The sequence below is a fragment of the Heptranchias perlo genome, chromosome 14, assembly GCF_035084215.1.
Source record: "Heptranchias perlo isolate sHepPer1 chromosome 14, sHepPer1.hap1, whole genome shotgun sequence".
Taxonomy (NCBI): Eukaryota; Metazoa; Chordata; class Chondrichthyes; order Hexanchiformes; family Hexanchidae; genus Heptranchias; species Heptranchias perlo.
In genome coordinates this window covers 18,081,421-18,105,196 of record NC_090338.1, presented here as the reverse complement: position 1 = coordinate 18,105,196, position 23,776 = coordinate 18,081,421, and the positions used below count along the sequence as shown (strand labels likewise).

The window sequence follows — 23,776 nt, the reverse complement described above, 5'->3', positions numbered from 1 at the left end:
AATGGGGAGAGATGTATAACGGGCGGCTGAATCGATATCGCCCATTTCACCCAAAGTCAAAATTACCCCCAGTGAAAGAGATACCCTCAAACTACATTTGGCCATTCATTTTGAGTTTTAGTTAACATGTAAATAGTAAATCTAAAGGCCTCTGTTTGTAGGATTCTTTTCAGCTGTCCTCCCTTGTTTCCAGAAGATGATGAATCATGCTCGTAACTGTAGCCCTCCAATACCTCACCCAAATGGACATTTCTTTGAAAGGATGTCACAAAGCTATTCAATTCTGGGAGTATTATTGCTGAAACCGATTCTATCCCCACCTAACTTGTGTGGACATATCTATATCTCCTCCTCCTCCACCTCCACCATGAGAACTGAAAGCAGTTAATTGTGGGACTTGTCAGGGTAGAACCACACCACTTAACCCACTTGGTCACTGGAGGAGCTGTTGCCAGTGCTCCTGCATATTTACTAACTCTGTAAGATTTATATATCCACCTCCTCATTGTATATATGACTAGTCTACTGCATTTCATGGGAACACTGATGGTTTGTTCTTTGCCTTATGGTGAGATATTGACAATATGGTCCATGGAGCAATATTAACTGTGTTCAACATTGCATATAACCTGGGTTGCTTGCCTGTTCTCCAGGATAAAGGAAACTTGTATGGGTGGTAAGTCACATGTTAAAAAGGGGAAGTAAAAATCAGTCAGTAAAGATAATGTGATTCCTTTTGATTACAGGAATAATACAAACTGCAGAGCTCCTTGATCGTGAAAGATGTCCCCACTACTGGCTAACAGTTCTTGCTACGGACTTAGGTGCCATCCCTCTGGTCACTTCAACCGAAGTCTTCATCAAAATTACAGATGTTAATGATAATACTCCTCAGACAACAGCGCCAGTTTACTATAGTTCAATCATTGAAAACTGCCCAAAGGATATGTCTGTCCTTCGCATTGAGGCTTATGACCCTGATTCCAGTTCACAGGACCAGCTGACCTACAGGATCACTAGTGAAAACCCACGAGGATTCTTTGCTATTGACCCAAAGACTGGTATGTCAATATTGTCTGAAATCATTTCTTTTTAAATGTTCAATATTTCTTCATGTTTTGTTTCCTTATGTAGCTATTATGTGCTCTCTATAGTGTTATTCCAAACATATGTCTTCTTCATTAATTCCTCATTATCTTTACGCACAGGGAACTTGTTAAAGTTTTCATCAACAACAGATTTGTAGACAAAATATGAATACACTGAAGGATTATTAATGGGTTACTCTGACCCAATGTAGTATGATTCATTAATTTGTACATAGATGGGCTCTGATTAAGCCTCTATCTGTGCAAATGGACTGGTGAGAAATATCTTTATAGGTGGATTCTGAATGGATAGGTTTCTGCAGATGTTATTGCCTATCTACAACAGTTCTGGTCATTCTAGTACTGACTCTGTCTGTAGCAGGACAAAATATTTTTTTGTTATTGGATAGTGCTGACATTGTGGGGGTTTTTCTGGTTCCTGGTCATTTTTTACTGAATTGTAGTCATCTTGTCCACAGTTTCATTAATAGAATACTGCAGAATATTGCTGCTTAAGCAAAAGCAAGAAAACTGACACTTAAATGCAGGTTCAAAATAGTGGTTAAAAGCATACAGGAGGTACTTTACATAACTTGCAATATAAATTTATGTTGGTTAAGACGGAGAAATTACAAACAATTTTGAACTTGTCATTACATTATTATTAAGCATAAATGTGTAATTTTCCGACATCACTGCCTTTAAATGAATGACAGGCAGAGTTGTGATTTAAAAACACCTTTCAATTGAACTTTGGCCAATTGCTGATTAGATTTGGCCAAGACTAAAAAAAAGTTCAAATCCTTAAAGATTAGTAGAGCAGAGGATGGCTGTTTGATGTTGTTCTTTGTTTGTTTAGGTGTATGCTTTTATTAGTTATGACATGTAGTTTCTGTACCTTCAGGTTGTAACAGCCAGCTTCAATTGATACTTGAAAAATGCACCAAATCCTAGAATCCTTTGTCATTTATAATAGGTGCATACAATCTGTTCTTTGACATTATGGCATTCTTTGGTTGTGTCTGTCAGGACGCTATTAATACAGTATAGACTTTTTGATTATTCAGAAGAAATTACTATTAAGTAGAATGATCTCTGAGCTATATATAATACATATATTTACATCTGTGTGCACTGCCTGTCAGTTTGTTCCATTCTAAATCCCATTGTCCCTATTCGTAATGGAAATTGCCTATGTAAACTTGCCACATTGTAACTACACCCTCCCATCAGTGAAAGTGCTGGTAACATGGACAGTTATGTGGACATAAGAATTTATAATAGAAATCTAAAAATAAGGATAGAATGTGTGACTTTAAAATGGGGACTGAATTATGTGTGTGTGTGTCTTGGCCCAATTATCCCTGGCCCTCTAGCCTTGCTTCACCTGAAGATTACGCTTGGTCTTTGATTCCCCGTGTGCAACACCTTGGAAGAATTCTTGCATCAGACTTCAAGAATATAAAAAAGAGAGAAGGAATGTCAGTCATTTGTTGCTGTTTTTTTCTGATTTTGTGTAACCCAGTCTCTCCCTGAGCCCATGAACCAATCATTTACAAGCAGTTCTCAATCTTCGAAATCATCCTTCAACAATTGACCTTAACGCATTGATTTAGACTACTTCCCCATGGCGAGTACTTGTGCAGTGATATTAAAGAGATAGGTTTAACAAAACTCTGTCTTAGCAGCTAAGCTTTGGGGGATTATAATTTTGACTTTGTGTGATAGTATAAAATGGGTGATAACTAGTTGGCAGCCTGTTTTACATCTCTCCTGATTTTTATTTCCATTTAATATGTAAGTGGGTAGAACAAAAGCAGGTGAAATTTAATGCCGACAAATGTGAAGTGTTACACGTAGGAAGAAAAATAGACAGCATGCGTACTCTATGAATGGTGTTGAAAAAGCTATGGATGAAATTAAAGAAACCTAGGAATCTTAGTAGTCTTGAAGCTAAACATGCCCAACCAGTGCAGAGCAGCAATCAAGAAAGTTGAACTACATAGCCAAAACAATAGAATGTAAGTCAAGGGAGGTAATGATCAAACTTTATTGTGCTCTTGTCAGACCGCACCATATATACTGCCTCCGGTTCTAATCGCTAAGAAGCAAGAGAAACAACAGCAACTTGCATTTATATAGCGTCTTTAATGTAGTAAGAACGTCCAAAGGTGCTTCACAAGAGCGTATCAAACAAAATTTGACACCAAGACACATAAGGAGACATTAGGACAGGTGACCAAAAACTTGTTCAAAGAGGTAGATTTTAGGGAGCATCTTAAATGAGGAGAGAAAGATAGGGTGGTGGGGAGGTTTAGGGAGGGAATTCCACAGCTTAGGCATAGGCAGCTGAAGGCATGGCCCCCAATGGTGGAGCAATTAAAATCGGGGATACGCAAGAGGCAAGATTTGGAGGAGCACAGAGATCTAGGATGGTTGTAGGGCTGGAGGACGTTACAGAGAAAGGGAGGGGCCATGGAGGGATTTGAAAACAAGGAAGAGAATTTTAAAATCGAGGTATTCCCGGACCGGGAGCCAATATAGGTCATGAGGTCAGAAGCTCATCTTGGGGTCAAATAGGAAGCCAAGGTTGCGAACGGTCTTGTTCAGCCTCAGACAGTGGCCAGGGAGAGGGATGGAGTCGGTGGCTAAGGAATGGAGTTTGTAGAGGGGACTGAAGACAATGGCTTCGGTCTTCCTGGCCATTTGGAGGCTTTTGACGAGGTCCCACAAGGCAGATGGGTCAAAAAAGTAAAAGCCCATGAGATCCAAGGGAAAGTGGCTAATTGGATCCAAAATTGGCTCAGTGGCAGGAAGCAAAGGGTAATGAATGACGGGTGATTTTGTGATTGGAAGGCTATTTCCAGTGGGGTCGCGCAAGGCTCAGTACTAGGTCCCTTGCTTTTTGTGGTATATATATCAATGGTTTGGACTTGAATGTGGGGGGCTTGATCAAGAAGTTTGCAGATGATACAAAAATTGGCCGTGTGGTTGATAGTGAGAAGGAAAGCTGTAGACTACAGCAAGATATCAATGGACTGGTCAGGTGGGCAGAAAAGTGACAAATGGACTTCAATCCAGAAAAGTGTGAGGTAATGCATTTGGGGAGGGCAAACAAGGCAAGGGAGTACACAATAAATGGGAGGATACTGAGAGGTGTAAAGGAACAAAAGGACCTTGGAGTTGCATGAAGGTAGCAGGACAGGTAGAAAAGGTGGTTAAAAAGGCATACGGGATACTTTCCTTTATTAGCCGAGGCGTAGGATATAAAAGCAGGGAGGTTATGCTAGAACTGTATAAAACATGTGCTGAGAGCACAAGGAGCAAGTAAAGCAGCCTAGAAGAATCCAGTAACCAAAGGCTCTTTTCAGAGCCACCCACTGTATCAGTGAAAGGGCTGATTATTGTCTGCAGAGAGGCGCCAAGCTTAGTTAATTGAGCAGTTTGCCGTGCAGTATTTCTCAGTTTCTGCTGTGCCAATACTGTAGGCATATTTTTAGCTCCCTATCGGTTGTATGTTTCCCCTTCTCCGGGTCCACTAAGTGCCCGTTAGTAGGTTCCCTCCGATTCCCGGATTCCTTCCGTTACGCAGACTCTGCTGTGACCTTGGGTCAGGGCGATTTCTAAACTCCTAAAGGTATCAGCTGCTTTCAGCTTTATTTAAACTGCAGTCAGTTTCTGCCCGTGATAAACAGACCCCTTAAGATGCAATAATCAGCAACTTTGAAATTGACATTAGTGCAAATGGATAATGGTTATCGCTTTTCGGCTGATATAAGTGACCGTTCTAAACGTTTTAAGTGGTGGGGATTGTATATAAAATTGTTTAAGGCATAGAAAAAGTTAACTCTGAAAATTATTTTAAATCAAACCGCAGGAGTAAAACAAGAGGACACAGATTCAAACTAGAGAAGGATACTTTAAGAATAAATGTCACGAAATCTTTCTTCACAAAATGAGCAATTACCCTGTGGAACAAAATTCCAGATAGAGTAGTGGAGGCAAACATACTGGAATTATTTAAGGAATAATTGGATGCTGTAATGGGGGCAGGGAGGGAATGGGTTAGGATCTCTCTGGATGGATTAATCAAGATGGGCTGAATAGCCTTTCTCATCCATAATTATCTTGTGATCTTGTAATGCTGAAGGACTTTAAAATGGTGAAAAGAATGAATAATATGATTATGAACACGTTATTTGCGCTTGTGGGTGTAGAGGGACATAAACACAAAATTAACAAGTCTTAAACAGAACTAGAAATAGAAAAATTGCTTTCCCCTGAGGCAAATTATAGGGTTCCAACTGCTGTCCTGGCTGAGACCAGCTAATTCAGCAGAGATAGTTAATCGAACCTGGATCTTCTGATCTGCATGCCCCAGTAGCTATCCTTATACACCTTTTATCATAAATCTACAATAAATCTCGGAGATTACATGGCTGCATTGGGTGGGGGGGGCGGGGGAATAGGGAGAGGAAGTGTCCAGTCATGATACTCCAGCCATCATGAGTGTGGGACAGACTTGATGGACCAGCTGGTCTTTTCCTTTCCATCATTTTTTATGTTTGTATCTCTCTACCCAGAGCAACATTACTCTCCTCCCCCAGCTAAATCAAGTCAAGCAACTTCTAGTTACTGCTTTCATTCAGCCAACAAATTATTCGCACTGCTTGCCTATAAAGCAACAGTCACTGCATTTCAAACGTAGTTAATTGTGCAAAACGCTTGGAGACCTTATGGCATCCTAAAGTGCTACATAAATGTTAAAATTATATTATCGTGTCTTTAGACATTGGGATGGTTTACTGTTTTGAGATGGGCTATAATTATCATTTTAATAGTCTAATTTGGAATTTGACATTGGAACAATTTGCATCAGTCAATAAAGCTAATTGTGAATCTAACCTGTTTATATAAAAACATTTCTTGCCAAATTTTAATGTCAGCTTAATGACACTTGTTACCAGATTTTTGAATAACAATAATTTTCAAAATTACCAAACGCCTCTGTGCCTCAGTCAGTACAACTATCAACAAGGCAATTGTCTGCCGCAGGAACATTGGTTAATTAGTGAAACCATGAAAACAGAAGCAGATTTTTTTCTCCAGACAGCAAGTTTTAAGGTTTCATTTGTTTACCATTTTGGAGAATTTGCTAAAAACTATTGATAAATTCCCATTCTAAATGATTACCCAGTGAATGAATTGTCCTATGTCACTGTACACCATATTATTCACTGTTAACATCAAAAATGTTGAGAAACTTGTCAGCACCAAACTTGTGAAACTCACAACTCCAGTAAATTGCTCAAATCTGAATATGTTATCAGGCTCCACATCTTTCCTCTCCCTTTATTTCTATCTTCTCTCTTTCTCCAATTCTTCCCTTTCCCTTTGTCACCCCTAAGTCATTGCTTCCTCCTCTTCAGTTATCTCTCCTTTTCCATTAGTTGGGGTTTATGATTTCTTGAGGTCCATGGTTTTTTTTAACCTTTACATCAGGTCAGATAATCCTTATTAGAGGCCACAATCAAACATTTTCCTGTTTATTGTCAGAATTTCCATTTTTAGATGAAATGTTTGACTAAGAAAATTGTTTTTTCCAAGTGGTGCTTGGATGCATCTTGTGATACTTCATAGCGCATCTCTAGTAAGTTGTCAGACCCCCTTGGGCTTAAAGCTGTACCGTAGCAAAGTAAAGAAAGTAAATTTAGGCGATGACATTGTAGCTTCAATTCGGCTTTTTTTCAAGTTTAGAAATTATGTTAGTCAGTAATATTGTTTGAAATAAAGAAATTCGGTCATTTTTGAGGTATTTTATTAAGATAAATCCAACTTAGAAGTCAATTAGATTACGACAATGTTTGGGAACAATAATGTCATTGATGACTGACAATTTCAGTGTGCTCACTCCAAAACTACTTTCCCCTTTTGTCCTTTTTCCCTTACTAAGCAGTGTAGTTTGAGAATCCTCTGGCTTTCCTTGATGAGGGAGGGAGCATAACGTAGCAGGGAATGAAAGGGCGGTCCTTTGCCTCATTCTGTAGCAATGCTCCTTTTGCCAGATGTGTTCAAGTGAGTCATGCTGCATTGGCAGTCAAGACTGATGGTCATATCAAATGAAAATGATGGAGTTTGTAACCATTTCTTTTACTCCCCAGCTGAACATGAATTTGTGATCTTGATAGGGGTGCACAAATTCACAGATCACAATTCTTTCTTCTTGCCAATTTTCCCTCATTTTGCCCTTCCCCCTTTTCCCTAACCATATCAACTCTTGGTGGCACATCATTCCATTGGCACCAACAACCCTCGACTTATTCAATCAAGTCGACATTCTTCATGTGTGAGACTAGCCAGTGAGTCTTGGCAAGTTATTCAGCCATGGAAGGTATCAGTGCAGACTCTGATCTTGTTTTCACTCTGATATCCACACACAAACATGGGTCTGGATTTTCCTCCACCATTCTGCTCCAACTTGAGCGGAAACAGTGGAAAAATTAGGCAGGAAGCCCTACCGCCTCAGCCACGCCTGACTTCAATTTTCCTCCTTCCAACCCCACCAAGAAGGCTGCTGGCTGCCTGTTCATCACCTGCCACACGTAAATGAGATAGTGATTGCAAGTCCCCAGGCTGTTGGGCAGAGGAAGGGCCTAGTAGTGATCTGCTCTTCCTCCACAATGGCCCTAGATATTGAATCTGTTAAAAGTCTCGATCAGTCTGAGGCCTTCAGTTTTAAAAAAAAAGGTTATAAAATCTTCAAGGTCCTTGAAGGTCTTCTCTGCCTCTTCAAGTGCTACAATGGGTGTCCCACCACAGCACCATCGCACTTCCCTCCTCTGCAGCAATGGGCTCCCTTTTGACGGTGGAAATCCCGCCAGATGCCCACTCTGCATACAGAACTAGGCCCGAGGAGGAAATGGAACAGGTTTCACGATGGGATCGGGGCGGCGAACGCAGATCCTGCTCCGATCCTCTTCAGGTAGGATTAGGCAAATCAAGCCCTTTTACTTTCCGGCAGGATTCACTAGCTAACAATTCGAAGTGGGAGCCATATTTGATTTATTTTTTTAACCATCACCAACTGTTGACCCCATTAAAATCAGCTAAATCGGGATAGATTGAGGATCGAGCCTGGGGACGTTCTGATTTGTATAGTTAGTGACATACTAGGAAGTGTCTTTAGCCATAATGGCATTTCAGGATTCTGACTACAATTCCTTCAGAGACAAAGCACATTTACCAGTTAACGCTATACCTTGCATTAACACAGCTAAGTGGACCAGTATAAAATATTTCCCTTTTCAGTATTTTGTTGGTCTTTAATAGATCATCTGATCAACTTTAGGATATACTCACAGAGGTGGTAAGCTAAGCAGTTTTCAAGTTCGAAACAGAAGCAACTCAAACTGCCACAGTATATTATTGCCCTTTAAACAAATTCCATGCCAATTTGATACAGTGGTTACCCATTTCTCTTTTTTTTTGCATAAGTGTTGTTAACATTGCCTGGAGGTAGTAAACAAGGACTGACTAATCCATGTGTAAATTAAACCAGCAATTTGATTTCCATCTCCCTGTTTAGACACGACTGAGAATGGCATCAAGTAACAGTAGCAACAAACACATCTGCACACTTTTTTGTGTGTAACCTGTTTTTCACTGGGTGTTCAGCTGTGATGTGTAGCATGTATAGGCTACATAGTGTCAGCCGTGACTCTGTGAGTAGCACTCTTGCCTCTGAGTCAGAAGGTTAGTGGGTTCAATTCCCACTCCAGAGACTTAAGCACAAAATCCAGACTGACACTCCACTGCAGTGCTGAGGGAGTGCTGCACTGTCATAGGTGCCATCTCTCAGATGAGATTTAAACCAAGACCTTGTCTGCCCTCCCAGGTGGATATAAAAGATCCCAAAGCACTATTTTGAAGAAGAGCAGGGGAGTTATCCCCTGTGACTTGGCCAATATTTAGCCCTCAATCAACACCACTAAATCAGATTATCTAGTCATTATCACATTGCTGTTTGTGGGACCTTGCTCTGTGCAAATTGGCTGCCACATTTCCTATATCACAACAGTGATTATACTTCAAAAGGACTTAATTGGCTGTAATGCGCTTTGGGACATTCACAGGTTATGAAAGGTGCTATATAAATGCAAATCTTTCTTTCTTTCAGGCTTCACGCAGTAGTGTTTGTAAGTTTGGCTCAGTTAGGAGCAGTCTCACCTGAGTCAGATGGTTGTGAGTTCAAGCCCCATTCCATGAACTAAGTATGTAATCTGGGTTGATATTTCAGTGCATTACTGAAGTAATGCTGCATTGCTGGAGATGCTGTCTTTCAAATTAGATATTAAACTGAGGCCCCTCCTGACTGTTCAGGTGAATGTTGAAGATTTCATGGCAGTATTTGAAGAAGAGGAGGGAGTTCCCAAAATGTCCTGTTCAACAATCTTTCCTCAACAAACAGCACCCACAAAAATTATAGATAAATTGTTCATTTATCTCATTGCTGTTTGTGGAACCTTGCTCTGTGCAAAATGGCTACAGCATTCGCTTACATAGCCACAGTCATTGCACTTCATTGTATTTGCAGTGCTTTAGGATATCTTGAGAATGTGATAAAGCGCTATGTAAATGCAAGTTCTTTTTATTAGATTTCCCAAATTGAAAGATGTCTGTCCAGTTGCCAGAAGTACAGATAGAGTGTTCTGGTTGCGTTAGACATTGAGTGTTTCATTTTGTTTTCTCCCATTTTTTTATCAAGATAGTGACTGACAGAATATTGTTCACCTATGCTGTCAATTAATCTTTGACCCTCTTGTTTTATAGAGCGATTTGATATAAATTATTTCAAATAAAGGTTGCAATACTAATCATATCACCTCTACTTCTTAGCCCAGAAATTGCATGATCGAGGGTCAACGCAACTGAGATGTGATTATGGCGGGGGTGGGGGGGGGGTGTGCTAATTTTGGGTGCTTACCAGGAAATTGCAGTCCAGGAAGGAGAGAGATGGGTGCTTCTAATGCATGGCTTCATTCAAATTATGGGAGAAGCCCGATTCTAGGTACAAGGGCTTCTGCACAAGGTACATGGTAGCCAAGATCAGAACATTGGGAACAGTAAAACCTTTTGAGAAAGGCAATGACATGGAATAATCCCATTGCAGTAGAGATGAATTCTTTATATTTTGATAGTTAGACAGACACAAAAATCCATACTGTCACAAAAAAGCAGTGACTGTCACTGGAGCTACATATTTGATAGGATCGGAGCTATTCTCCATTTTAGTTGGGTAGGAAAATTCCTTGCGCTCAGCTAGAGATGCTAATGGGAGCCAAAATGTATCATGGAAATTTCTTGGCACCTTCAGTCTCACTGAAAAGCACACAGGACATGTTGTCAGACAAGTGGTTTAATATCAATCATCCATTGGACCTATAGATTAGATAGGGAAGCAGACTTTGCGAATGCGAGAGGGTGGAGTCAATTTAACTCGGCTAAACGTGTTTCATCTCTATGGTGTTTCCTGTAATTATACACCATGACCAAAATGGTTTCTGCATTTGTCTTTGGAATGTAACTTACAGAAGAGTTGTTTTCTTTTTGATTCTAGGCCTCATCACCACGACAGCGCGTAAGCTGGACCGTGAAAAGAAAGATGAACACAACCTAGAGGTGAGTCGAACAGGCCATCAGGTTGGCTGTCAATATGCTGAGGCATCGTGTCAGTCAGAGGCAAGGCAATGGTCAGTCTCCTCTGTCTCATGAATCTCCATAATGCAGTCCTCAATTTTTAACACACAAGGGAGCATTGTTACATTTTTGGATTTGATATTAATTTCTAAAAAAAAGTTATCTTTTTCATGAGGAAAATATAGCAAACCCTGCCAGTAATCATCGATGCAAAGACTGGATTCAGAATCTTCACAATCGTGATTAGGTTTCCACATGTCCCCACCTACCCCACCATTTGGGGTGCATCTCTGCTGGGGAAGAACTTTTACCAGCCCCCATGATGACTCCCTAGGCTCTTTTACACGTGGGAGTTAGGCTCCCCAGCCTCTACCAGTGAGTTGCGCAGTCTGGAGTGTGGCGCGGGAGAGGGGTGGAGGCTAGCCGTGACAGGCATCAGAGGGTTGCTGTAGCAGGAAAAAGAGCTGGTCAGTGAGGTGCGTGTTCCAATTTTTCTTTCTCTGTAAACATTTGTAACATTAATGGAGCTTGTGTTTGGCAGCACTCTGCAAGCACCTGCAGAGACCCCTCTTCAATTTTTGCTCTAGGGCCCAGTCTGCCCATCTCTGAACACTGAGCATGAAGACTAACAGATAGCCCCTCCATCCAGCATTCAAAGAGTGCAAATGGCCTCCGCCATGTTTTCTTCATTCACCTCTCTTTACCACGCACCTGCCCACATATGGACAGGCACAGTTTGCCCTGACAAAACCAGCCCACAGGTAACGGTGGGGAGATGGGAACTCAGACCGCATCCAGAGTGCTTTCTGCCTTCCCCAATCAACGGAGGGTGGGGGGGGGGGGGCAGTCAAAAAACCTAGGTCTTCTTTTCTAAATTGGGCTTAAAATGCATGAAAGCTTATCACAAAAAGAAAGTTCCGCTCATGAGGAGGGTTAATTTGAGCCTCCTTTGAAAGATTTCAGCTGAATTCTTTGTTAAGCGTGCTTACTTTCTTCTAATTGGAATCACAGCCTGTGACAGTATGCAAGTCTCACAATTTGAAACTTTCCCACTCAGAAATATTATTGTACCACTGCCTGTACTCTTAGGTCAGGCCTATGAGGGATGATTCCTTGATGTGACTGTCCCTTGCCAGGAAATTACGCACATTCGGCATATGATTTTCCAACATTCCCACCTGTGAGTTTCCTCATCATGGAATCATCCTGATACAGTACCCATTGCAAACTCAAAAAAAAATCTGATTTATTTCACTACCAACGCTGTTCCCATACCAACCCTCTCGTACCAAATCCACCCGTGCGCCTTTTTAAAGCAGGAGTTAATGCGTATGAACGAGAGATGAACTGAACTTGAAATGTATGTTACCATTAATTTTCCCTGTACGTTCCCTAGCTGATTAGTTCATAAAGTAGCACCAGTTCTGGACAGCACATGCAGATGGGTTATGGTGTCTAACAATGGCAGGGAAAGTATTGGGGAAAAAAAAATTTGCTCCTCTTGATTCCTTGCAGGTGACTGTCAATGACAATGGCGTTCCCCCAAGACAGTCCACTGCAAAGGTGGTGGTGGAAATTATTGATGAAAATGACAATGCTCCAAAATTCCCAGAAGTCCTGTATAACGTCAGGCTGCCTGAACGCAACAGCTCCACAGAGCCTGAACCCATCTACAGAGTGATTGCTTCTGACCGAGATGTAGGTCCTAATGCAGATGTCACCTACAGCATTGAGGACAACTCCGAAGAAGAGAAATTCGATATTAATCCAAAATCTGGCATGGTGTCATCTATGTGGACATTCACAGCAGGAGACTATGACATTCTAACAGTAAGTAGGAATATATCTTGTTTAAAATTAAAATTCTTAATTAAAAAGAATGGATTATGTCTTCTGTACGGATGGAATCAAAACTTCTGAGAAACAATGAAATGTTGGGGAGTGGGATAGCAGTGGAGTAGGCAGGATTTATTTTTGGTGGGGGTGTTGTTTCCACATGAGTTTGCTCGGAATTTTATGATAAGGTTCAAATAGAAATGAGGGGGCATAGAGCTAGGCCATTTAGGAGCGAAATCAGGAAGTACTTTTTCACACAAAAGGTAGTGGAAATCTGGAACTCTCTTCCCCCAAAGGTTGTGGATGCTCAGACAATTGTAGATTTCAAGACTGAGATTTAAAGATTTTTGTTGAGTAATGGTATCAAGGGATATGGAACTACGACAGGTAAATGGAGTTGAGGTAGAGATCAGCCATGATCAAGGAGCTGAATGATCTACTCTTGTTCCTAATGTTCCTATGAAACATTATTGCTTCTATTAGTTTAACAATTTAAATAAAGCAAATGAAAAGAAAAAACAGTCTTGTCAGATAAAAACTCTAAATCATAGAATCATAGAAAGATTACAGCATGGAAGGAGGCCATTTGGCCCATCGAGTCTGTGCCGGCTCTATGCAAGAGCAATCCAACTAGTCCCGCTCCCCCGCCCTATCACTGTAGCCCTGCAAATTGTTTCCTTTCAAATACTTATTCAGTTCCCTTTTGAAAGCCATGATTGAATCTGCCTCCACCGCCAGATCCTAACCACTCGCTACATAAAAATGTTTTTCCTCATGTCACCTTTGGTTCTTTTATCAATCACCTTAAATCTATGTCCTTTGGTTCTTGACCTTTCCACCAATGGGAACAGTTTCTTGCTGTCTATTCTGTCAAGACCCTTCATGATTTTAAATACCTCTGTCAAATCTCCTCTCGACTTTCTCTGTTCCAAGGAGAACAACCCCAGCTTCTCCAGTCTATCCACATAACTGAAGTCCCTCATCTCTGGAATTATTCTCATAAATCTTTTCTGTACCCTTTCTAAGGCCTTCACATCTTTCCTAAAGTGTGGTGCCCAGAACTGGACACAATACTCCAGCTGTGGTTGAACCAGTGTTTTTATAAAGATTCATCATGACTTCCTTGCTTTTGTACCCTATGCCTCTATTTATGAAGTCCAATATCCCTTATGCTTTTTTAACCACTTTCCCAACCACTTTCAACGATTTGTGCACATATACCCCCAGGTCTCCCTGTTCCTGTACCCCTTTTAGAATTGTGCCCTCTAGTTTATATTGCCTCTCCTCATTCTTCCTACCGAAATGTTATCACTTTGCATTTCTCTGCGTTAAATTTCATCTGCCAGGTGTCCGCTCATTCCACCAGCCTGTCTATATCCTCTTGAAGTCCATCACTACATCACTATCCTCCTCACTGTTCACAACACTTCGAAGTTTTGTGTCATCTGCAAATTTGGAAATTGTGCCCTGTACACCGAAGTCCAAATCATTAACATATAGCAAGAAAAGCAGAGGTCCTAGTAACGACCCCTGGGGAACACCACTGTACACCTCCCTCCAGTCCAAAAAACAACCGTTCACCACTACTCTCTGCTTCCTGTTACTTAGCCAATTTTGTACCCATGCTGCCACTGCCCCTTTATTCCATGGGCTTCAATCTGCATTGGCTCGAGGTCCAGCAACACCTCGATTTTAAAATTCTCATCCTTGTATTCAAATCCTTCCGTGGTCTCACCCCTCCCTATCTCTGTAATCTTCTCAAGCCCTACAACCCTCCTCATTCTCTGCATTCTTTCAACTCTGGCTTCTTGAGCATCCCCGATTTCCTTCGAACCTCCATTGGCAGCCGTGCCTTCAGCTGCCTAGGCCCTAAGCTCTGTTATTCCATCCCTAAACCTCTCTACCTCTCTCTCCTCCATTAAGATCCTCCTTAAATCCTACCTCTTGGACCAAGCTTCTCGTCACCTGTCCTAATATCTCCTTATATGGCTCGGTGTCTGATTTTGTCTGATAACGCTCTTAGGATGTTTTGTTATGTTAAAGGTGCTATATAAATGCAAGTTGTTGTTAATACTAAGGCTTGATAATCCATTCTCTTACAATGAGGCAGGTCTGATTTTCTTTCCTAATACTGTTAGGCTTTATTCTCTTGCCCTGGCGACAAGCCTGATTCTCTATTCTCTATTCTCTGACAGCTAGGCTTTGTTAAACATTATGTAACTGGCAAATGGACTGATTCTATGTTTGGTTACCCTAGAGATAGACATGATTCTCCATTCTCTTGGCTTGTAGGTATGCCTGATTTGTTATCCTCTTACAATGCAGGTGTGTGTGATCCTCGGCCACTTTGTTGTTGGTAAACATGATAGGGATTGAACAATTGGAGAAAGATTTGACAAATTGAATTACAAATTATAACTAATTAAAAAAAATTGGCTTGGCTTGATAAAATATGATCAAACAGTCTGACATGTGCTATTTTCATGACTGCAGTTATGTAGTGATATCTCCCTTATATTCTGTGCTTTACAACACAATACTGATTGATGCACCACCGATAGCGTGCACTATTTACTGTCACAGCAGACTGGAAAAAGATATTGGACCAGACAAATTAGTTTCCTCTGAGTTACATAGAATTTACAGCACATAAACAGGCCATTTGGCCTAACTAGAATCATAGAATCATAGAAGTTTACAACATGGAAACAGGCCCTTCGGCCCAACATGTCCATGTCGCCCAGTTTATACCACTAAGCTAGTCCCAATTGCCTGCACTTGGCCCATATCCCTCTATACCCATCTTACCCATGTAACTGTCCAAATGCTTTTTAAAAGACAAAATTGTACCCGCCTCTGGCAGCTCGTTCCAGACACTCACCACCCTTTGAGTGAAAAAATTGCCCCTCTGGACCCTTTTGTATCTCTCCCCTCTCACCTTAAATCTATGTCCCCTCGTTATAGACTCCCCTACCTTTGGGAAAAGATTTTGACTATCTACCTTATCTATGCCCCTCATTATTTTATAGACTTCTATAAGATCACCCCTCAACCTCCTACTCTCCAGGGAAAAAAGTCCCAGTCTATCTAACCTCTCCCTATATGTCAAACCATCAAGTCCCGGCAGCATCCTAGTAAATCTTTTCTGCACTCTTTCTAGTTTAATAATATCCTTTCTATAATAGGGTGACCAGAACTGTACACAGTATTCCAAGTGTGGCCTTACTAATGTCTTGTACAACTTCAACAAGACATCCCAACTCCTGTATTCAATGTTCTGACCAATGAAACCAAGCAAGCTGAATGCCTTCTTCACCACCCTATCCACCTGTGACTCCACTTTCAAGGAGCTATGAACCTGTACTCCTAGATCTCTTTGTTCTATAACTCTCCCCAACGCCCTACCATTAACGGAGTAGGTCCTGGCCCGATTCGATCTCCCAAAATGCATCACCTCACATTTATCTAAATTAAACTCCATCTGCCATTCATCGGCCCACTGGCCCAATTTATCAAGATCCCGTTGCAATCCTCGATAACCTTCTTCACTGTCCACGATGCCACCAATCTTGGTGTCATCTGCAAACTTACTAACCATGCCTCCTAAATTCTCATCCAAATCATTAATATAAATAACAAATAACTGCGGACCCAGCACCGATCCCTGAGGCACACCGCTGGTCACAGGCCTCCAATTTGAAAAACAACCCTCTACACCCACCCTCTGTCTTCTGTCGTCAAGCCAATGTTGTATCCAATTGGCTACCTCACCTTGGATCCCGTGAGATTTAACCTTATGTAACAACCTACCATGCGGTACCTTGTCAAAGGATTTGCTAAAGTCCATGTAGACCACGTCTACTGCACAGCCCTCATCTATCTTCTTGGTTACCCCTTCAAAAAACTCAATCAAATTCGTGAGACATGATTTTCCTCTCACAAAACCATGCTGACTGTTCCTAATCAGTCCCTGCCTCTCCAAATGCCCGTAGATCCTGTCTCTCAGAATACCCTCTAACAACTTACCCACTACAGATGTCAGGCTCACCGGTCTGTAGTTCCCAGGCTTTTCCCTGCCGCCCTTCTTGAACAAAGGCACAACATTTGCTACCCTCCAATCTTCAGGCACCTCACCTGTAGCGGTGGATGATTCAAATATCTCTTCTAGGGGACCTGCAATTTCCTCCCTAACCTCCCATAACGTCCTGGGATACATTGTCGGTGCTTATGCTCCACAGGAGCCTCCTCCCATCCTGCTTCATCTAACCTTATCAGCATATCCATCCATTCTTTTCTCCCTCATGGACTTAGTTACCTTCTCCTTATTCTATTAGGTCACCACCCAGCCTTCTCTTTTCTAGAGAAGAGAGTTCTTAGAAGAAAACTTTGAAATTAGTGCCGGATAAGCTGTCGTAAAGTTAAGAGTACTGAATATTTTTCAAGGATACCATACTTTGAACATAAGTTTAACCTAGCATTAAAGGGGCATTGTCTTAATTTAAGAAAATGTGGCATTAAAGGGGCATTGTCTTCGTGAAACGATTTGGCAAACCTGTCTTAATTTGAGCAAGGAGAAGAACCAGAAGAATATTTTAGTCACAATAATATGTGCAGTTGGTGCCATGATGCACTGTGTTGTAAACAAACAGAAAAAGTGTACCAAATGTTTTTTGTGAAGCTGGTAGCCACTTTAACATTTTTTAAAAAAAAGGCACAAACAGAACTCTGTTTATTTGCAGCTTTTGAGAACACAGAGTCCATTAAATAGAAATAAAATCTGATTACAGAGAAACAAGAAAGGAGTGCTGGAATTGTTTAAACACATTGACGTGTAGAAGGCAAATGTACTCTCGGCTTTTAATTAAGAATTTTAGAATTCTTTAATGACATTGCTGAGCCCTCAGGCAACTGAAAGAATCTTTGTCAACTATGGCTTTGCTCGAGGACAGCTGACAGCTCTGCCTCACCTGAGAGCCTATTAACTGAAGCAGTTACATAGAATTTACAGTGCAGAAACAGGCCATTCAGCCAAACTGGTCTATGTTTACGCTCCACACAAACCTCTTCCTTCCCTACTTCATCTAACCCTATCAGCATAACCTTCTATTCCTTTCTCCCTCATGTACTTATCTAGCTTCCCCTTAAATGCATCTATGCTATTCGCCTCAACCACTCCATGTGCTAGTGAGTTCCACATTCTAACTACTCTCTTGGTAAAGATGTTTCTCCTAAATTCTCTATAGGATTTATTAGTGACTATCTTATATTTATGGTCTTTAGTTTTGGATTTCCCTACAGTGGAAACATTTTCTCTATGTCTACCCTATCGAACCCCTTCATAATTTTAAAGACCTGTATTAGGTCACTCCTCAGCCATCTCTTTTCTAGAGAAAAGAGCTTCAGCCTGTACAGTCTTTCCTGATAATTATAACCTAATAGTTCTGGTATCATCCCTGTAAATCTTTTTTGCACCTTCTCCAATGCCTCCATGTCCTTTTTGTAATATGGAGACCGGAACTGTACACAGTACTCAACAGCATCAGTCCAGGATGTGACTGCAGCTGGAACTAAGTGCATAAACTCATGTGCATCTCACACACCTACCCAGATGCAACCTCAGGTGTTAAAAAAGCATCAACACTGAACAATATATATATATAAGCTGTATTGTAAAGGATTCTGTCCAATTTAATCTTTTGAGGGAAACAGATAACCACAAAAGAAATCTCTACGAAACTTACCTGACTCCCAAGACAATTGAAAGAATTGCTGGGATATCAACCTAATATTACAATTTACATTATTCAGCACTGATTGATTTATTTCCTATTTGACATTTTCACTCTAATATTACTGTATCCACGGTGTTTCAGTGTATTTAATCATCTATACCTGTACTTAACCCTAGAACATATATTTCTAATCTGGACCAACCATTAGTCCAGCATGATTTCAAAGCAATTAAAACAACAGTCACTACTTTGAATGGGAGTCTATTCACAGTAGATACTGCTATGTGTGGAAATAGTCTTCTGATCCCTAATCTTGCTTGAAGTTGCCAATTTTGTGCTCATATCTTCTAGTCCTGCACTCTACGTTACAATCATGTTCCCTATGCCTTTGATCATTTGAAAAACCTGCACCATGAACACTCTAAACCTTCTTTTCTCTGATGATGGCAAGTTTGATTTTTCCAGTCTATTTTCGTAACGTGCCATTTTGAGCCCCAGCAAAGTACTGTTAGTGTGTTGTCAGTGATTCACAATATGTAGTGCATACAGATTAATATTTGGTGTGTTATCATTTTTCTCTATCTTTAAGAAACCCAGGTTAAGGCCAAGACCCATAGTGTAGGAAAAAGCGAGGATACAGGGAGAAGGAAGAATGTGTAGAGTGGTGTGTTTAAAGGCTAGGAGGAACAAGAGAGGAAAGGTCAGAGGAGCAATAATCACAGTAGTATCTTAAGTTAGAAAAGGACAAGAGGATTGCGTTGGAAGCAGCTGAGTAGAGAATTGAAAGCTAGAGAGTAAGTTGGCAGTGTACAAGACTAGGTGTATAGTGAGTCTGTTCCTGTAGGAGAGTTCCAGGTGCATGAACAGCCAATAGCTCTATACTTATTGTGTCTATTTTAATTATACTGGAGGTTGAGAACAGATGTACTGGCTCTGAGCCAATATGGTTGTTGTGTAGTTGTATTTGCAATTATAATTAAAGTCTGGCAGATAATAGGCAATTGCATTTTCAGATTAAGTACAATGATTGCTTCAAGAAAGATTTTTAAAATAACTCTGAGCTGTGTTATTTATTAAAATGTCACAGACTTGGTGGGGTGGCACAGGTATTGAAGTAACAAGGCATTGTGCTATGAAATGGTACATTACCAATTCATAGTGGTACTCACCACATAGCAAGGTTCTGATCTCAACCGGATTATCAACTTGATGTTTCCCCATGAAGAGCAGGGTTAATTGGAAAGTGGAATCACTAAAGTATGGATTCCCTTAAGCGAGGGCTCCCAATATAGGCCTATTTGTACTGATGTGTTATTGTGGCTTTCTTCATATCAATGTGTGCTTGTTGATGCCAAGGTAGGCCAAAGTAGGGCTTCTTTGTGCTGGGGTGGGTCAGTTTGAGTTCCTTCGTTCTGAAGTATATCAATCCATCCAGCTGCACTCCAAAAGGCTTACCTGTATGCCATATCTGCTGGAGATGCTGGAGCCCTTTAACCTCAAGTGATAATTTCAGAACCTACAACTTTTTTCTTTGCACTATAATGTATTGGATTTTCTGCCTTTCTCTAATTGACCTATAAACAACTAGTAAGTGATTACTGGATAGAGAAGGCTCTTCACACATATTTAGTTGAAGTCCTCAGGTGTCAGGTAAAGGAATGAATTTTATCAAATTTGCTAGCAATTATTGGAGAGTGCTTCCTCGCTATGTAAGAGCTTGCAGAGTCTAGCTCCCTCATGCATACCTTCAGGCTCAGCTTATACTTATCAGATACAGATATCAGTGATAACATCAAAGTTATGTAGGAATCAATTGGGTTTAGTACAGCTGATGAATAGTAACAACCAATGGGGAAAAAAAACTCAGTGAAAGTGAAGTTGGGTTAAATGTCATATACAGATTGGAGACAGCCCCAGTTTATTCTACAAGCGAAGAAGATCCAATGTCTCATGTATGAGTTGCACTGTTGCCCATTTAAGATTCTTTTTACCAATAAGCATGGAATCCCTCTCCCAACTCCATCACCATATTGTGTCTTGAAAAAGTGATATTCATTAACTAACCATGGGTAATGCCGTGGGCAATTTACTAGTAATAGTAAAAATAAATAATCACTGGTCCATTTTGATCCAACTGCTACATCTTTCACAGGTGGCTCAGGGAGGTGGTGTGGTTACAGTGTTATAGGATTTCAGTAAAGGTTTGTGAAATTTTCACATCATGCTTACTTGTACTGCAAAGACAGCCAATGGTAAAATGACATCCTTCTCATCTGGGGTTGTGTCTGGAGAGAATGTACAGCTCCAAACAGCTACCAGCAAGTGTGGTGCTGGTGCCGTAAGATGCTATACTGCTGCCATAAAATGTATCCGCACAGCAGATTTATAGCAGGAGTAAGACAGGGACAACTACTCCCAGTCATGATGGTGTCAGACCATACAATAAATTCCATACTCGGCTGGAATTCATTGTATGGTCTGACACTATCGTGACTGGAATTACTTTTGTAATCCAAGCCATTAAACTCTGTAATCTGTACTTTCAGATCCGTGCCTCTGACAATGGAAGTCCCCAGAAAACAGCGACAGTTCGTCTGCACATTGAATGGATTCAGAAACCTTCACCATCCACGGAACCTCTGGCTTTTGATGAGGCTCACTTTAACTTTGCTGTCATGGAGACGGACCCTGTGAATCACATGGTTGGGGTGACCAGTACAGAACTCACTAAGAGCCAGTTGTGGTTTGATATTATCGGTAAGGCAATAATATATGAACAGAAATATAAACATTCTTTAGGTTATTTAGGATTCTTTGCTGCCTCATATGGTTTGTTTCTAAAACTGTTGATAATTAAACCTACTTATCTTCCTGTCAAACGCAGAAAATGAAACGCACAACATGTTAGCATCAGAAAAGAAAAAAGATAGGTTAACGCTTTGGGTCTTGTATTTCTCCCATGCTAAGGTTGCTTACATGTATTAAGCTGGTGGAAACGCTAAAAAAATAACTTTCTGCCATTATTTGGTGGCCTTGCAACATATATGGCACATTTCATGACCTCAGGACATCCCAATGCACTTCACAGCCAATAAATCACGTTTTGAAGTATTGTAATTTAGAAAATTTAATCCTAAAAAATGCAACATTGAAATAATTTATTCTCCCCAGAAGATTAAAAAGAAAACAAAGAACTTTATATCCCGTTTGTTTTCTCAGGACAGCCAATGAATTTACTTCTGAAGTGTAGTCACTGGTGTTATGCAGGCAAACATGGCAACCAATTAATCCATTGCAAAACCTCAGTGATAGTGAAGGAATGAATGAGAATCTGATTGATGGTATTGGTTGAGAGATGAATGTTGACCAGGACACTGGTCTTTTTCGAATACTGCCATTGGTTCTCTTCCATCCGCCTGAAAGAGCAGACAGGGCCTCAGTATTATGCCTCATCTATTAAGTACCATATAGACTACATGGCACCTGCGAAAATGCAGCATTCCCTCAGTGCTCCTCTGAAATGTCAGCCTAGATTACATGCTGGAGTGGATTTGAATTCACAGCCTTCTGTCTCAGAGCCAAGCTGAAATTAGAATATTTTCCCAAAATGTCTGGGAAGAGGGATATTGCAGTGAGTTAGAAATCTGTTCTGTTATCTCAAGGTTGCATTTGAATTTGATAGAGTGGGGGACAAAGATCTTGTCCACTTCATGGGGGTCTGAGATGGGTTATCGTCTAGATGTTCTTTCATCTATTTTCCTCTATGGGCACCCGGCAGATGCAGTGCCTGTGTGGAAGAAGCTGCCACATTTTCATCCCCTAGGCCATTTGCATAGCCCGCCGGAACTCCAAGTGCTGGCCTGTGTCCTGGCTAGGCCATGTATCCAAAGGTGAGTGCAGCTGCAGGCCTCTTAGGAGAGCAGCATCCAGAAAGACCCAAGTGCTTCTAATTGAACTTGGTGGGGTGGGGAGTGGTGGGGGTGGGGGGGGGGGTAGATGGGGGACGATGTAAAACCAATCATGCCTTCATATTCTTCGTCTTCTTCTGGCATTCCCACAGATCCTCTATTCTGTGGGGATCCAGGGGGCAAACCCTCACTTCAGCAATCTTCAGGCACTGCCCTTCAATGGAGTGATGTCCAAGTGTAGAGAGCAGAAGAATGAGGCAGAAGACCAGGATAGCCCATCCCATCTCATCATAGCAACACTGAGCCTGTGCTGACCTTAGGAGCAGGCTCACTTACGCTGGTTGAGGACGCTCCAGGAAATCCCGGGGCATCGCAAGCGAGAGAGCTGAACTACCAGAACTCGGCCCCATTTTCCTCTTCCTTGCACCCTTCTGAAAACTACGTTTAAGCCCAGGCCAGACCAATGTGATGAAAGTGTCCTCACTCTTTTAGCTGTAAGGTTAAATCTGCCTGTAATTTGACAGTAATTGGCACTAATCATGTAATTTCACTCAGAGGCCACAATTAAAGTGAATTTATATCACACAGAGCTGCTTCAAATAGAACAAAAGAAAACTTGTATTTATATAGTGCTTTTCATGACCTCAGGACATCCCAAAGCGCTTTACAGCCAATGAAGCACTTTTGAAGCGTAGCCACTGTTGTAATGTAGGGAATGCGGCAGCCAATTTGCGCTCAGCAATGAGATAATGACCAGTGATGTTGGCTGAGGGATAAATGTTGGCCAGGACACTGAGAACTCCCCTGCTCTTCTTCAAAATAGTGGCATGGAATCTATTATGTCTGCCTGAGACAGCATTCAGGGCCTCGGTTTAACATCTTATCCAAAAGACAGCACCTCTAACAATGCAGCACACCCTCAGTACTGCACTGAAATGTCAGCTCTCTGGAGTGGGACTTGAACCCTTGACCTTCTGATTCAGAGACTAGAGTGAAATTATGGAATCATACAGTACAGAGGGAGGCCTTTCTGCAAATCGTGCAAATCTTTGAAAGAGCTATCCATTTAGTCCCACTCCCCTGATCTTTCCCCATAGCCCTGCAAATTTTTCCTTTTCAAGTATTTATCCAATTCCCTTTTGAAAGTTACTATTGAATCTGCTTCCACCACCATTTCAGGCAGTGCATTCCGGATCATAACAACTTGCTGCGTAAAAAAAAATGTCTCCTTTTCTCCCCTATGGTTCTTTTGCCAGTTACCTTAAATCTGTGAGCTCTTGTTACTGACCCTCCTGCCAGTGGAAACAGTTTCTCCCTATTTACTCTATCAAAACCCTTCGTAATTTTGAACACTCAGTGCTGCCACTGAGCCAAGGCTGACACCTTGGAACAGAAGTACGTGCGTGGCTGTTTAAAAGTTGCAATTGCAACTTTCAATTTCTAGCTGGAGATCTCCTCAGAAAGCTGAGGTTGGTCTGTAGAAAGCCACTAACATGAAAACCCCACTCATGGGCCT

The 23,776-nt window shown here is 41.2% G+C and overlaps 1 protein-coding gene across 1 annotated transcript in view; it reads left to right on the top strand.

Annotated features, from left to right (window-relative positions):
- The window catches only part of LOC137332335 (protocadherin Fat 1-like), a 140,300-nt gene that overhangs the window by 46,699 nt on the left and 69,825 nt on the right, over positions 1-23,776 (top strand). The window contains exons 3-6 of the mRNA XM_067996083.1: positions 747-1,061; positions 10,705-10,766; positions 12,300-12,614; positions 20,899-21,109. Of these exons, the coding sequence (XP_067852184.1) occupies positions 747-1,061; positions 10,705-10,766; positions 12,300-12,614; positions 20,899-21,109 (903 nt within the window). The remainder of the gene's footprint in view (positions 1-746; positions 1,062-10,704; positions 10,767-12,299; positions 12,615-20,898; positions 21,110-23,776) is intronic.